We start from the raw sequence: 17,320 nt of genomic DNA, 5'->3' as shown, positions 1-17,320 counted from the left end.
CAAAAAATTGCTTTCCGTGATCTAATTGACACAAACTTGGGCCTCAGAATGAATGCAGCTCTGGTGATTTTTAGCAAGTGAGAGGTGGATGGAATTTAGAGGAATGGGCGAAATTCTAACAGGTAGGTACTTTTAATCCTCTTCGCGAGAGTTTTCAATGCAAACAAATGATTTGATTTTGTTTATCCAATCAACATTTTTAAGACGCAGTTCAAAAACAACTACATTGTACACTAGTTTGCGTCAACAAACAAGTGCATGTGTATTCTAATCCAAGAGAACTCAAGTATTTTCTTGGGAGAGTTTTTAAACGCAAATTATAACCTTATAGATGGTCCTTATAATAAAAGTTATTGCTGTGTGGACCAACTCGTATTTAAAAAAAAAATAAAGCTTTTTGTACGGTTACACGGTTGCTTTAAAGATTTAAATACAAAAAGATCTCTTTAAAAAATAGTTTATTTTACATGGTATATTCGGGTTTCTGTGTTACTTTATTCGATTAGATTATTTTTGTAGAAATAATAATTATTATTTTCGTTGAACTATTGGTTTCTTGAACCACTGCGTTCTTAGATGTTGCGGGCCAAATTATTCGCTGTGATTGTACCTACTGTTTTCTGCTTTACTCCGTTCTGGTGTAAAAGTATTAAAAATAGTCGAAAACTTTATAATGGGTTTCGGTGTTGAGACTGATACTGTTGATATTTTGCGCTCGGATTGACTTTGTAAACTCGCAGCAGTTTTTGGGGTGGCGACCTTCGTAATATTTGCAGTGGTAACTTCTTCCAATGTCATATTGGATTCCTTTTTATTTTTAAACTCAAATGATTCCGTTGCAGGATTTGACAGTTCTGTTTGGTCTGCACATTTGGTAAATGTAATATAAGATCCGCTTTCTATTTCGACAGTTTCGTCAGGAGGACAAAAAATTAAATCGGTACTAAAACAATAAATAAAGATATATATTTAGCAATTCCTATATAAAAGTGGTAAAATGGGCCTAAATAAGGAAAAATCGTTAATTAAATAAGAAATCTTTAAATATGAATAAAGAACAAATATAGCAGTGGAAAATGCAGTTATCGTTTGTACATGAAAAAATATGGATAACTAAAAATATTAGGAAAGAAATGAAGGGCCGAACTTACAACACAAACATCAGACTAACAATGGCATTTGTGCTAGAAACACGACCTGATACAGAAAGAACAAAAAGAATGCTAAAAACAGCAGAGATGAAAATCCTTCGAAAACTCGATGGTACGCCACTATGGGACGGAGCCAGAAAAATATTATAATGTCGTTCTGAAGCTATTTCCTTGTGGCATTTTTATAATTACGTATTTTTTATGGGAAATAAGCCACAATTTTACTAAAAAATGAATTTATTAACGTTTCGAAGCCCAAATCGGGTTTCGTTGTCAAAATACAAAATACTATTAAAATAAAACAAACATGTTGTGGCTAAGTAAAAAAATTCTTCTAATAATTTATTTAATCTGACTCATTTATATTGGCAATTCAGACGTATATTATACATTTTAAAGTAGAAGACTTTAAAATGATATCGCCAATATTTATGAGTTGCGTTCCTGGGACGACTTTACTAAAAGATAGTTCATTCGATTACATGAAATCAATCCCAACTCAAGAATATCCGTCGCAAAAAAAAAATCATAGCATGTGATCTGTCTTTAAAAAGACAACCAAATGCAACGATGACAGTAAAATTCTCGCGTTAGAGATTCCATAGTAAATCACGAGGGAAAACCAGGAAAAAACCTCGTGATACTATCCCGACATCGTAAGTATTTGGTCTTACATTTAATCTACCTTCAAAAAACTAATACCAAATTCTGACTTTAATATGTTTAAATTATAAATAATATTAATATTACATAGACATATAATAAGTAATACTAAAATTATATATAATTACATATTTTAGTATTACTTATTATATGTCTATGTAATATTAATATTATTTATAATTTAAACATATTAAAGTCAGAATTTGGTATTAGTTTTTTGAAGGTAGATTAAATGTAAGACCAAATACTTACGATGTCGGGATAGTATCACGAGGTTTTTTCCTGGTTTTCCCTCGTGATTTACTATGGAATCTCTAACGCGAGAATTTTACTGTCATCGTTGCATTTGGTTGTCTTTTTAAAGACAGATCACATGCTATGATTTTTTTTTGCGACGGATATTCTTGAGTTGGGATTGATTTCATGTAATCGAATGAATTATCTTTTAGTAAAGTCGTCCCAGGAACGCAACTCATAAATATTGGCGATATCATTTTAAAGTCTTCTACTTTAAAATGTATAATATACGTCTGAATTGCCAATATAAATGAGTCAGATTAAATAAATTATTAGAAGAATTTTTTTACTTAGCAACAACATGTTTGTTTTATTTTAATAGTATTTTGTATTTTGACAACGAAACCCGATTTGGGCTTCGAAACGTTAATAAATTCATTTGTTAGTAAAATTGTGGCTTATTTCCCATAAAAAATACGTAAAAATATTGTAGATATACGACGGAGATACACGGTGGAGAATATCAAGGACTGGGTAAGAAATAGAAAAGTATGTCAAAAAATATGCCAAAAAATAGAGTAGTAACGACGGCGAGAGACGGTTCTCCAGTAGAAAGAGGATCAGGGGGAAAACCACGAAAACGATGGAACGACAACGTATATTCAGAAATAGAGTCATGTGTACACAAAAAGAAGAAAAGGAGTTTTAGGATGAACAACTAAAATGGATACAACATCCAATATGAAGGTTTTGTGATCAACTGGTGAAAAACAAGAGACAAAATATTAAATAATCAAACATATTAAAAATTAAATAAAGTTAAATTATAATTTATGTTATATGTGAAAATAGTCACCTTGAACCACTCAAGGGTTACCGACCCTTTGGTTTCGCAATATCAGTTCCTATTTCATTATCCTCTCAGCAAGCGTTCCCATAGAGATAGCTGAGCTGACCATGAATGGACAGCAACTTCTGACCAAAGCTGGCCTTTCGTGGGAAACGCTGACACCATATTTTATAGGAAGGTCATAAATTTAGGACTTTAACTTTATTTTTCACTCGTTGTTTTAGCTTCTCGTTAGTAACATATTTGTATTATATAATTTTGTTTGCTTCATTTTATCGTAGAACGAAGTGTAACTTTTAATTGTGAAATAAATCTTTTTTAAAAAGTCACTCAAGAAGTTAGTGATTTAACATTTATAATAAAAATAAGCTCATAAAATAATATAATTCTTAGTTGTGGACAATACCAAAAAAATATACAGAAAGAGCATGATTACATAAACCTAATAAAGTAGGCATAAACAAGACAAAATCGTTAAAAAAATAATAAATCCAACGTTCAAAAGTTTCAGATTAAAAGGAAAAGAACGATATAACGGTGGATTATACAGTTCTTGTTTTTTAACAAACAATACTTACCCTTCATCGTCCTTTCCTGTACCCAAAAATGCAACTGTTACTTTTTGTACGCTAATGACCATTTTACAAAAAATTAAACAATATATCTTCTTCTTTTCAATCCATTTTACTTTTGCTTCTCTAATATTATTGAGACGAGGAGGCTTGGCAAAATATACAAAACTATTATTAGTCGCTGACTGACTTTTAAAAAGTCTATAGGTGTCCCTATAATAATGTCCTTAATGTAAATATTTTCAATATATGGTTCAATTTTTTTGAATTTTAAAATTAAATTATAAGTGTAGCAAAATATTCAGGTAAGTAACCACTTTATGAATACCATGTAGTACACAGCTTCAACTATCTCAGGTTTAGTATAAGTGCAACATAGAAATTCGGAGAGGCATTGGTATGGCAGAAAGTGCGATGGTACCCTTAACTAGATAGAGTTTGGAAAGACGTCTTGATTTTTTAAAACTATTTCTCAAAAAATCAAGACGAGACTGGTGAATGTACTGGTATTCTCACTATTTGTATACCGGGTAAAAACTTGGACAGTTTTGGCATAAAAACGCCAAACGATTGATGCTTTTGCTGCGCAGACCTTGGACAGCTCATGGGACAAACTTTTCCTTTCTTAACCAACTTAAAATTGAAAAGACTAACCACAACATGTCTGCCTCAAGTTCTACGGTTCTCTGGTCACGTGGTTCGCAGAAGTGATGATAATTTAGAGAGATTAATTGTTTCTGGAAGCATTCCGAGGAGTGAAGAGCAAGAGGATGGTTATTAAATTCGGATTTCAGCAGGCCACTCATTTTATGAAATACAGAGACCAATGGAGAAAATTTGTACTTACCTTCTTTCAATGGTGAGTGAAGCTTCAGCAATATTAGCATTTTCATCGACTAGGATAAACGTAAAATATCCATATTTTTCATTATCTCTAATACTGACACTTATTCGATATTCAAGCACTAAAATATTCATAGAAAAAATATAGAATAAAGATAATTTTTTTATTACAAAGCAAATATAATGCTGATGTTAAAATAATAATGTTTTTGATTTTTAATTAGTACATTTTTCTGTAGATGAAGAAAGTACTTTGACAGCTTATTAAATGAATAATTTGACAGACAGACTGTGGAGTAAACGGAGACAGTAGCAGCAATGGTCACCGAAATAACAAAAGAGGAAGTGGCTCAAGCGCTTCAAAAAATAAAGAAAGGAAAAGCGGTAGGATCAGATCTTATTCCCGAGGAAGTATGGAGAGCATTGGGAGAGACAGGCACAAGGTGGCTAGCAGGCCTATTTAATAGAATTATGGACAAATGCCAGACGAATGGAGAAGCAGTATACTAGTACCTGTCTACAACAACAAGGGAGATATACAACAATGTACAAACTACAGGGCTATAAAACTGCTTAGCCACAAAATGAAAATATGGATAGTAATAGATAGATGGATACGTGAAGAGACCGAAAAATCCAAGAATCAATTTGGCTCCATGCAGGGCAGATCAACAACAGACGCAATTTTCATTATAAGGCAATTGATAAAAAAATACAGGAGTAAAGAAACAAACGCTCATATGGTATTCATTGATCTTGAGAAAGCATATGATATGAGTTCCTCTAGATATTCTGTGGTGGACACTCAATAAGAAAGGAGTCCCTGGTGAATATGTAAAGATTGTGAGGGATATGTACGAGGGAGTAACGAGTGCTACAGGGTAATATTCCATGGTTCTTAATTCATGCTGGTGATGTCGGGTTAGTAGGAAATAGTGAAAGAGACTTAGAACAAAAACTGAAGAGTGGAGACAAGCTCTGGAGGAAAAAGGTTTATAACTTATTAGGACAAAGGCAGAGTATTTGGAATATTCATTTATAGATGGAGTTACTACAAATAAAATAGTTTCTTTGGATGGTGAACTGATTTAAAAAAGGAATAGTTTTAAGTACCTGGGATCGGTATTACAGAGTAATGGAGAAATAGATGGAGATGCATGCAGTAGAATTATGGCTGGATGGACGAAGTGGAAGGAAGCGAGTGGTGTGTTGTGTGACAGAAAAATTCCAATGAAGTTGACGGGAAAATTCTATAAAACAACCATAAGACCGGCTATGATGTACGGAACTGAATGTTGCGCAGTGAAAAAGAAAGAAGAACAACGAATGTATGTGGCGGAAATGAGAATGCTTAGATGGATGAGTGGAGTGGCAAAAAAGGATGAAATTAAAAATGAATATATTAAGGGTCGTTTTCACGCTACGTATTATTGTACGTTTTGTGTGTCATGCAAAACGTACGACAAAACGTACGTTTTGTCCAGTGACAATGAGGCGTGAAAATAGCAAAACGTACGTCTTGTCGAATCGAAAAAATTAAATCCGCTTATTCACAGAACGTACGTTTTGTCGTACGTTTTGCATGCCACACAAAACGTACAATAAGATGCAGCGTCAAAACGACCCTTTAGGGGAAGTCCAGGTGTTGCACCAATTGATGCCAAAATGTGAGAGCATAGGTTGAGATGGTTTGGCCATGTTCAACGTCAAGACGTTAATCACCCAATACGAAGGATTGCTGAAGTGCAGATTCCTGGAAGGAGTAGGACAGGAAGACCAAAGAAGACGTGGGTGGAGACGATTAAGCAGGACATGTTGGTAAAGGGGATTAATATTGATATGACTCCAGATAGATTTGTGTGGAGAAATGCAATTAGGGAAGCCGACCTCGCATAGGGAACAGGCAAAGAGAATGATGATCATACTTTTCTGTATTTGTAAATGGCTTCTTAATCAAGATATTCTTATAATGACACTGTTGCTAGTAGAACTTACAAAGGATATTATATTATTAACAAGTTTTGACTTACTACAGAATGGAAATTGGGGAGCAGTATTGAGGAAGAATCTGTTTCCCTCTGAACTATCAGAATATCTTTTTAAACCAAATATTCTGCAATTATGTCCTGTAGAATTACAGCCGGTACATTTACCCTAAAATTTAAAATCATAAAAAAAACACACACACACTTTTATAAGTTTATTTTGACGTTTCGATTTCCACGTAACGAAAGTCAAACATAACAAAAATTTATAGAGACAGAAAGGAACAAACCTTACATTATCAAAGTCTTCTAAACTTCCGCATTTTATTCCCTGGTAAGCACACTTCTTGCTCACGAGTGACTCCACGAAATATTTGAATGCTCTTTTATGACTACATCCAGGAAAAACTTGACCTTGCTGTAGACTTCCTCGTTGCAATGATAGAACGTTCTCGAATGAAGTATTCTCTGGACAACCTGGCTGTTTCTGTGCTCCGTTGATAAAGAAATCACTGTGTCCTAAAGTTTCGTTTATACCCTGGCTTCTAGCTGTAAAAAGTTGTATAAATACATGGTTCCGAAAAAGTCTGGCAACAAGGTGCGGAAAATTAACAAGGAATGGCATTGTTCTGCATTTTTTCCTACAAACTATAACTACACAAATAAAAAAAAACAATGAGCATTAGGGTGGGTCGTTTTTATACTTTTTTTTTAATTTCAAGACGCCTGCAGTTGAATAAGTTGCTATTGGTAAAATTATCTTGTACAAATTTTTTAAAAATTTTTTCATCACGATTTGAGCCCCCCGCCAGCCCCTCAAAAAACAAAAAAAAATTAAATCAACAAATCAATTTCCCTATATTATGAAATAATGCAATATGGTTCTCTTATTACCTAAAAAAATATTTTTAATTTGTTACGCACGGGGAGCTATACTATAATATAATAGTATATTATATCATATCGCTCTCATAGTAATGATTGAGGCTGCGTACATGGAACTGATGCTTCCGTGTGTGCAGGCTCACTCATTACTATATTCAGCGATATGATATACTATAATATATGTAGATGTAGATTATACTATAGCTCCCCGTACGTGACAAGCTTTGGCTAAAACCATCAGTAATTTCTCACTTTGGAGCAGCTCTTCGCTTATTTTGTGGTTTAAAATATACAAAATAACCTAGAACTCGCCACGGGGAGGTAGCTGTCATCGAGTTCCATCTCTGCCCACCCATCCACCCAACCATATGAGAAATTTTTAATTTTCTAATTCATAGTCTGATTTGCTATTAAACTTTGGCATGTTGCTTCTAGATGCTACAGTTGTACGTATCCAACCATCCCTATTAGTAAGCCCACATAGGGCCAAAGATGCCTCCGTCACTAATTTGACACCTCTTTGTCCAGCCTCTGTATGGCAGGATAGCTTCCATAAATCTCCTTCTGGATAGCCACCAGTTTTAATAAATTCTTGAATGTCTTCATGAGCCAGATTTTTCGTCATTAGCGGCTCCGATTATCTGCACTCTTGCCAATTTATCCAATCAATCTAGGATTACGCTTCAAAATTATTGAACTTGGGAATTTCCAATTTTCTCGCAGTGTTATTCAAATTTATAAGATTTTATTACGCTTTCGATCTGCATTTTAATATCTTTTTTATCCTAATTTTCTTACATGACTACATGAGTCAAAGATCATCGTTATTAAAATATTTTCAGGGTGGCCATAAAAGCCATTTCGTTAGATCACAGTGTCAACTACAGCTTTTAGTTCGTCACTTAAATATCTGGAATATTTAATTAGGTTCCAAAGGTGAAGACTACCAAATGTACACACTGGTACAGTTTTTATTAAAAACCAAACCTTAGCATATACTTGCAGACTATACTCTGTTAAAATTTTTAAACTAGGCCACAGTATAAAGAGGGAAACTAGAGTTACCTCTATATAGTGTGACTAGGCGGCGGATTCTTTACTGCAATGTAAGCCCTCAAAATAAGATTAGCCGTAGATAGCCATCTTCCATGAGATAATTTGCCAGGAGGGTTATTCGCTAAATTATTTGGACAATTTTCGCAGGATATGGTAGTGCACATCTGGTATAAATATTTTTGATTGCTGCTTAGTTCTTTTAAATTTATCTCAGGCAACTCAACTTTGAATTTTTCGTAGCACACAACAGGTAATCGCTCATAAGTTTCAATAAGTTTGCCGATAGAACACGAGAATGATAGAGATCCTGTGGTATTTCCGTCCAGATATCTAACCAAATGTCGCAGTTGCAATTCGTTTGTATGCAGTTGACATATTTTCCATTGCATGGGTCGTTTATGACGTACTCGCAATTACATAAAATATATTGCACCACCGTGGGGCCCAGTGTTAACGACAGTACCACCGCAGCCAACAACAGTCAACTTGCTAATTGACACCTGATTTTCTGTTAAATAGTTAAAAATCGTTGATGCTATGGTCTTTGCAGTACCATTTTGAGGTGTTACGTGTCCTATATATAGTCGCTACCAGTTCCCCTTCAATAACACTTTATATTCTTCGACAGTGGTTTTTCAAGATGACGATTCTCCCTGTTCTGGAATCTGAAGGGTTTGATTTTTGCGACCATCAAAATAGAGAACTTGCAGACTAGCATCATCCTTTATGTTTTTTTGTAAATCAAGTCGTTGCCTTTTTCTTTGTCTATCTAATTTAGACTTGTCTATTACATAGACTTGTCATTTTTGGATATCAATCCAATATGTTCAAGGACTGCACTAGCTATCATTGCTCCTTTTCTACTCGATAATATTGCAGTCAAAGGTAGGCGGTGTAGGCGTAGAGTGCTTAGGGGTATTAGGGGTCCTTCGGGACCTGGACAAATTTACCTGGCGGTGGGGTTTAAGTTTGTTTAAATTAAACAAATATTTTTTTAAGTGCATTTGAAGCTATTTTCAGCGTACATTCACATTATTGATTCAGCCAGTTACCAGTTGATGTATTAGTCCTAATTACCCTAAATAGTCCTAAGTACAATAAAAGAAAATCCAAAAAGGAAAACATCGATAATTGTAACAAAAGGGTTATTTACTGGGACACAACTCTTGTTTATTGTCTAAAATATTTGAAAGAATACTCAAAAAAAATTAAAACAAAACGTATATCTGATGGTGCAATACCTGCTCACCAATTCTTTAACCCTGCTGTCCCGTTCGAATCAACTACACAAATGTACTGTTCGGGTCAATATGACCCAACTATGGTTTACGCTCCTTAATCGAAATAAAATAAGCTAATGGTGATAAATAAAAATTTATTAACAAGGAATTATGGTTAATTAAGCAAAAATTATGTTGTTAATATAAATAAAACCTTACTAACAAAAATAAAAGCTATTTTTTGTTCAAAAAACCTGGTAACAAATATCTACAAAAATTTAATTCAGTTTACAACTGGGGCAGTAATAAAAAGAATTGATTTTACACATATGTTTATAATATATACAACATAATAATTAGTCTTGTTATCGTTTTTAGGGCAAGTTTACAGCGTGCTCATTTAGCAGGCGGAGTTAGATTGTCCATAGACTCACTAGCATTTCCATCTTTTTTCTGCTCGTGTCCTTTTTACCAGTTCGTGAGAGCTTTTAGTTATTGGTATATTTTTTCTGGAAATGATGACTGGTTTCATTAGTTTTTTCCCAATTCCTTAAGAAAAATTCGCTGTTTTGCCAGTTTATTGGTATTCCATTGGATATTTATTGATGTCCATAACACGAACGCGTTTTAGGCAGAAATGTCCAGCAGATTATAAAAAATAATCATTGGTCAGCGATTTATCTCTTCTCACATGTATACATGCCAAAAAGCTAATCTAGAGTATTCACTGCATCCTTATGGGAATTGTAATCTAAAATAATTTGGGGCTTTTTCATGTGATGAAAGTGATGCATGATGCATATATTCATGATGTAAAGTACTCATAAGAACAACACTTTTATTATTTTTAGGAATATTGTCAACAAAAGTGGTATCTTGCGTGAAGCAAAAAAAGATGAGCTATGAACTTCTTTATTCGCGATTTTTGCTGAAAGCTCCGGTTTATTTTACTTATAGTCCCCGGCATTGTATCTACTTTGTTTTAGAAGAAATTGTCCTAAATTTTACGATATAAAAAAGTTATTACACGTAATATTGTGGCCTTCCAAATCACTAATCAAGTCACACATCGCACGAATTCCTGTATAGATCTGCAATTTTAGAGCATAAGAAGTTTTACTGTTCATAATTTACATAAAGCCCAAACCTTGTGCATATTTTGCTGGCTTGCTTGGAATATACCATATGAAGGGAGAGCGGTATCATAAAGGCAACTAGTTGCTTATTAACGGTAACATTTCATCAGGGTTAAAACATTCTGTTTCCTAAATTTCACGTATTGCAGCAAGTTCATCGAAACGTCTCTTATCCTGTCTAGTAGTTTTGTTATCAAAACGTATTACTTGCAAACTTTTTGTAAATATATCAAGCGACATTGTTGACTGAAATATACTACGACCCGTTTCTTCATTCCACAAACTTTTAGTTGATTTACCATGGGACTTATAAACTCGAGCTAAAAATAAAAGACCAATGTATACTTGGAATCCAACGTTATTCATGTCTTTTCAGTTGGTTCCAAAGACCGTCCATGTTGGTCATATTTATAATTTGGTTTGAAACATCGTCCAGCTAAACTACAGTTTATTTTACAAGTTCTAGCTTGCAGAAACCTGTTTTTATTTACAGACCTATCCGGCTGATAAACACACAGGTACTGCCAATATAGAATACTGCCAACTAAACACACATACACAGATAATTTTTAACGGTTTAAATACGCGGGTCATATTGACCCGAACGTACCCTAGGTAACAATTTGATTTTTATCAAAAAAATCAGGAAGTTGATTGTTTATCTCATAAGCAATTGAAAGACCTCATATTAGGTAATAAAGTCACAAAACACCAAAATCGTTACGCGGCGTAATAATTTGTAAAATAAGAAATAAATTATTTTTTGGGTCAAATAGACCCGAACAGGACAGCAGGGTTAAAGAAAATTACTTAACAATTCAATAATTCCACGCAATCGTGAATTTACTATCTGTTGCTGAAATTTTATTTCTCTAATATATTCTTTGACATTAAACTTAACAACAAGAATAAATAATGCAACTACCATCTGAATCGTGCCTGTGAACCTACTCCAGGACAGCTTACTAGGCCCATATTTGTATCTAACTTTTACAGCTGATATCCCAAAAACCCGTTAGTTTTTGTTTGAAAACATTAACAGTCACGTTCAGATACGAGTTAGCAATAAGTTTTCTTGTACTTACTAAGCAATAGTTAACTTATTATTTTACTAATCATATTTAACCACTCCAGACAGAAATTAAAAAAAATTGCCGCAAAATTCCAGAATTCTGCATTATAATATAATGCAGAATTCTGCATATTACAGTATATTATACTCATTGGAAAAGGAAATAATACTTTTATATAATAATATTTGATTTACTTTACATTCATAATAGTCGGTGTGAATAACTTCCACGTAGCTTGCACTTCTTGGATTCAATTTGACAAAATCTGGCATTCCTTCAAATCTTGGACCACTTGGATCTAAACCTAAAACAAATATCAAGGAATGTCAATTTCTAAGGATTGAGATTTGTAATGAAATATGATTAAATACGATGCGGTAAACACAAGGTCGTCATGTTGACTGAGGATGATTGTTTTTTTCCTCTCAGATAAGGTGTAAATTAGAGATGAAATGTCAGATATTAGAACAAGTGATACAGGTTAAATATCTAGGCATCACAATATATAGCTACGCAAAACTGGAAGTAGAACTGGAAGATCAAGTGAATAAAGGAAACAGAGTTGTAGGGCTCGTGAAAGATATGAAAGGAGACAAAAATGTACGCGGCAAAAACGTCACCTGACATGAGGATAATAAATAGAAACAGCAGAGATGAAAACACCCTTAGTTAGTCGTTGGTCAGACACTATGGGACAAAGCTAGGTGCGCATATAAACGACGAAGACGTAAGTGGTGGAGGAAAACAAGGACGAGGTAAGAAACAGAAGAATACAACGCAACGATCGTATAAGTCGAATTAAAACAAATAGAGTCGGAAAGAACAGCGAGAAACGGTTTCCCAATAAAAAGACGATCAGTGCGAAAACCACGAAAACGATGGAACAACAACTGCTGGAGGCACAATGAAAAAGAGACAGAATCATGTCTGCACAAAAAGAAAAAGAAAAAGAAAAAGGAGAATATACAAACTGAGAAAGCGACAAAAAAAGATTTCTTTCAGGGAATGGTGCATTTATTTAATATATTACTAATAGGTCTGGATCCCGTGTATGAAAAAAAGTTGATTAATAGCAAGCTGAAAATTTGTTAATAGCTTAAGGGTGTCTAGTCGGACAAACTTTGACATATGGGAACACTGAAACAGGGGCAGTTTTAATTGTGGAACAGAGATTAAACTCTCATGCAAAAGTCAGACTTCTATTTATCACCAAATGGGCGTTTTAATGAGTGTAACATGTAGAATATGTCAAATGACAGAAATTATGACAGGTGATAAATAGCAGTCTGATTTTTGCATGAGAGTTTAATCTCTGTTCGGAGAGTTTAAGTCTGTTCTGTCGGATAAAATAAATGTGCAGTTTTCGTGGTATGACGGTTCCAAATTTTTAACCTGTTCCACAATTAAAACTGCCCCAGTTCAAGTGTTCCCATATATCAAAGTTTATCTGACTAGACACCCTTAAGCTAATAACAAATTTTCAGCTTGCTATTAATCAACTTTTTTTTTCATACGCGGGATCCAGACCGATAAACAATATAAGGGTATATTTTATTCACCTGTAATTTTTCCAATCGTATTGTGCGTAATACCAACATATCCGCAGATATGTGCTCCTACACCATGTCCCACCATATGAATATTGTTTATATTAAAACGAAATTTTTCCTAAAATTTTAACACAAAATCTTGTATATCAAGAAAACCTTCGGTTTTTGGTCATTTACTGAATATATCTTATGAAGCCTAATACTGAAACAATTAATCTATCTTTGTATAGCATTGTATTGAAAATATAGACAAACCTGCAACTCCTTTATCAGTAGTATAATTTCTAACGCTACAACTCTAGCATTTGCTATAGCCTGATCATAGGGCGGTTCTGCACCTCTTTGCCAGTCTACAGAAATTAAGTTTATATCCATAGCATTGGTTAAAATTGTATTAGATAAATGCTAAAATAATACTTTATTAGGATAAGTACTAACATTTGAAACAAACGTTATAGAAATTAAAAAAATAAAATTTAGCCTCTTGCTTCCTTTAAATTTACTACTTTCACCTGTTTCTCTTACATGCGGTATGTGTATTAGATTATACTCCAGGGTAATAAGCTAGTAATAGCCTATGTTCAGGATACTCAAAGATCCAGGTAACTGACTACTTTTTGAGTTATTGTAGACCTATAGGAAGAAAACTTGCCTGTTTCCTGCCTAGAGTTCGCGTCCGTTTTTTAAGTATTAACAATTTAGTGCAAAAATCACGATTTTTAGATTTTTGCACCCCATTCAAAAGCTAAACAGTTGACATAAAACTACAAAATTAAATTTTTTAGAACATTGAAAAATCTTCAAAATGCCGATTTTTGAAAGTTAAAAAGTTAAATTGTTGCTACGCAAACTGAAAAATAAGTGAAAATCGTTATTTGTTATTTACTAAAACTACTTTAGAACTTTATTGTTTCACCCAAAGTTGTGTATTGGGGTACTTAACAAACCCTCAAAATTTGAGACCGATCCATCAATTAGTTTAAAAGTTATTCTACTTGTTTATCCCAGAGACCTTTATTTTGCAATAACATAAGACAGAAAATAATGAAAATAAGTCAATTCTGCGTATTTTAAATAAAAGTAGAAAATGATACTATCAAAATGTAATAAAAGTACATAAAAAAATTATCTAATATAGCCAAAAATACTAATGCCAAATTTTCGAAATTTTGTTGTTTATAAACATTTAGAACAACTTTAAAAATATTGTCCGTAGAAAAAATGATTTTGCATATATTCGAAAAGTTGGTATTTTATGCTTGCAGAATAAAGGTCTCTGGGATAAACAAATAGAATTACTCCCAAACTAATAAATTAATGGATCGGTCTCAAATTTTAACGGTTTGTTAAGTAACCCAATACCCAAGTTTGAGTGAAACACTAAAGTTCTAAGGTAGTTTTAGTAATAGTTATTAAGAGGATCGGTACGTATTTTCGGCTGCAATGCTATTCAAATGGGGATTCATTTTTTTCGAATCCTGAGGAAACTAATAAGTATTTTTGAAAAATTTAAACGCAGAATGAAAGATTACGTTATTAGCGAGGGCCGAAAGTCCCTGACAACTTCTATAATGTTTATTTTAATAAGTTACAGGGGTGAAAAACTAAGAGAAAATCTAGTGTGATTTTTAATTTCAAATATCTCATTCAAAATAAACTATTTATTTATTCTAAGGGACTTTCGGCCCTCGATAATAATTTAGTCTTTCATTCTGCGTTTAAATTTTTCAAAAATATTTATTGGTTTTTTCAGGATTCGAAAAAAATGAACACAATGCCGTGTTAATATTTTCCAAATCTATCTTTGTCTTACAACGCACTCAGCCGAATATAATATTGTCAGTCAGACACTGACAATCAGTGACAATTTTAAATATTTGACATTGCATCGGGAATATTTTGAGTTATTGATTAAATATTATTGATATATAGTGTATTTGATAAATAATTGATTTAAGACGTGAACTTAATAAAAAGTTATTTATTGTGTATTATTTGTGGAAGATCCAAGCAGAGAATACATCAGGATAATATATTCTGTGATCCAAGTATTTGTTGTTAAAAATGTTCAAAGTTGTAAGCGTTCCATAACAATATATTATTAACAAATCACTTTAACACTTTTCCTCTTTTCTCGATTGAGTATTAGTTTTTGTTGTACAAAGAAATTATTACAATTACTGAATATATAGTTAGTGAAAAAATTATCACATTTATTAACTGAATTAATAATTTGCAATTATAAAAATAACAGTTATCCAAGAATATTCAAAACCCATCTCTTTAAATTAATGATGACATTTTCAAGTAGAATGACATTCTAGTAATGTTTACATATCCATACCAGTGTGAATTTTACTAGACGTAATTTGCCGTGTAAAGACAGAAAAAGTAGGGATACACGTAAAATATTTGCGAATTATGTACCCATAGCCTTAACAAATAACGATTTTCATTTATTTTGCAGTTTGCGAAAAAATAAATTAAATTTTTAACTTTCAAAAGTCGGCATTTTGAAGGTTTTTCAATGTTCTAAAAAATTGAATTTTATAATTTTATGTCAACTATTTAGCTTTCAAATGGGATACAAAAAATCGAAAAATTCGCGATTTTTGCACTAAATTGTTAATAATTAAAAAACAGACACGAACTCTGGGCAGGAAACAGGTAGGTTTTCTTCCTATTGGTCTACAGACAGTAACTAAAAAAGTAGTCAGCTACCTGGATCTTTGATCTTTGAGTGTCCCGAGAAAATCCTTATTACTCGGGATTATTACTATATAATTTAGAAATAATTATTTCTAAGAGATAAGTGTGAATTTTAGACAGACAGACACAAAAGAATAAACGTAAATTTTAGTCTCTAGAATTCACTTATGTTAGTTGTTAGAAATCTGATTTGTTGTACCATAGATGAAACCTACTTTAACCCATCCTGTGTAACCGTTTGCAGTAAAATCATGAATAAGAATCATCAGTTCTGATTCATTTTTGAAACCAACTTCTCTCAACGATGATTCTTTAGCTATTACACTACTGTAATGCAAATCTTGTGTATTCTAAAAAAATATAAAACCGTTTAAAAAAATTAAATTAAAAAAGGTAATATTTGAGTAGTCAATAGTATATCGGCTACTGTGATAATGCAGTTTGCTTAGAAAGCTCAACTGACCTTGAAGGACTAGGGCTAAAAATACAATTAATATTATGTATTACAAAACTGGTATCAATGGAGTGGCATATTGTCCAATCATGCTCCTTGCCTGTTAAATTTATTTACTGTTCTCCTCCATTCATCCCTGTATGGTGCTCTTTCTTCCCAACCATCAATTCCCTCTTTTCTGGGATCTTCCTGTACGCTATCAAACCATCGTTTCCTTAATCGTCCTTTTATTATTTTCGTAATTCAACCCTGTTTTATCTTTGGCATCTTTGGCATCCTCTTCCTGTTCATTCTCATCACGTGCCCCATCCATGTTAATGGAGTTAATGAATGTTTATATCGGTTGTGTGTTTCTATTTTTTTTCCACTTTATATTATGTCATAACTTACCATTTCATTCTTTTTTATTAGCAAAAAATCTGTTTTTAAAATATGTCGGGGAAGTGGTCTTAAATTAACTGGTCTATATTGCTTGTGGTACCACCGTGAATCTGTCTCAATACATCCCAAATTCTCATCACATACTTTAAATATATCTGAAATAGTACATTGGATCATATTCCTCATTTTTGAGTTTTACTTTAGATTTATACCTACACCATCGCTGTTCTTTTCCGTGTCAAGAAGAAATTGATTTATTGGATACACAACTTCTTCCGTCGATTCTTGGGATTCAGTGTGAATTATTATATTTACAATAAATATACATAACACTTCGTTTATTTTAATCATTTTTTCATTTTGAAGTATGTGTGATTGATGATTAAAGTGTCAAAATTTACTTAATATGTAAATAGTGAATGTGACAGTTACAGTGAAACTACACGTGTTGAAAATGTAAAATTTGACGTAAACATTCAAATTTAATTTTATAAATTTTTGAATAACGAGCTAATTTTGCTAAATTAAATTAAAATAAAAATACTTCCAACACTT

General features: G+C 32.8%; 1 protein-coding gene across 1 annotated transcript; it reads right to left on the bottom strand.

The window, feature by feature from the left end:
• Window positions 1-441: 441 nt before the first annotated feature.
• Window positions 442-17,116, bottom strand: LOC114324773 (pancreatic triacylglycerol lipase-like). The gene is made up of 11 exons (XM_028272615.1): window positions 16,978-17,116; window positions 16,775-16,920; window positions 16,146-16,280; window positions 13,477-13,626; window positions 13,231-13,339; window positions 11,871-11,975; window positions 6,597-6,850; window positions 6,347-6,470; window positions 4,321-4,438; window positions 3,480-3,686; window positions 442-943 (listed from the first exon to the last, which is right to left on the bottom strand). The coding sequence occupies exons 1-11, from the start codon at window positions 17,114-17,116 to the stop codon at window positions 592-594; spliced, it is 1,839 nt and encodes a 612-aa protein (XP_028128416.1). The 3' UTR covers window positions 442-591.
• Between the last annotated feature and the right edge of the window lie 204 nt (window positions 17,117-17,320).

The sequence above is a fragment of the Diabrotica virgifera genome, chromosome 3, assembly GCF_917563875.1.
Source record: "Diabrotica virgifera virgifera chromosome 3, PGI_DIABVI_V3a".
In the NCBI taxonomy this organism is placed as follows: Eukaryota; Metazoa; Arthropoda; class Insecta; order Coleoptera; family Chrysomelidae; genus Diabrotica; species Diabrotica virgifera.
The sequence above is the reverse complement of the archived record's forward strand: the minus strand, read 5'-3'. Positions and strand labels throughout refer to the sequence as shown.

Coding starts and splice junctions, on each gene's coding strand:
- LOC114324773 (XM_028272615.1), bottom strand. CDS start 17,116: ATGATTAAAATAAACGAAGTGTTATGTATATTTATTGTAAATATAATA. Junction 13,340..13,476: donor TACTGATAAAGGAGTTGCAG/GTTTGTCTATAT, acceptor TTAAAATTTTAG/GAAAAATTTCGTTTTAATAT. Junction 4,439..6,346: donor TCCCCAATTTCCATTCTGTA/GTAAGTCAAAAC, acceptor TGAATATTTTAG/TGCTTGAATATCGAATAAGT.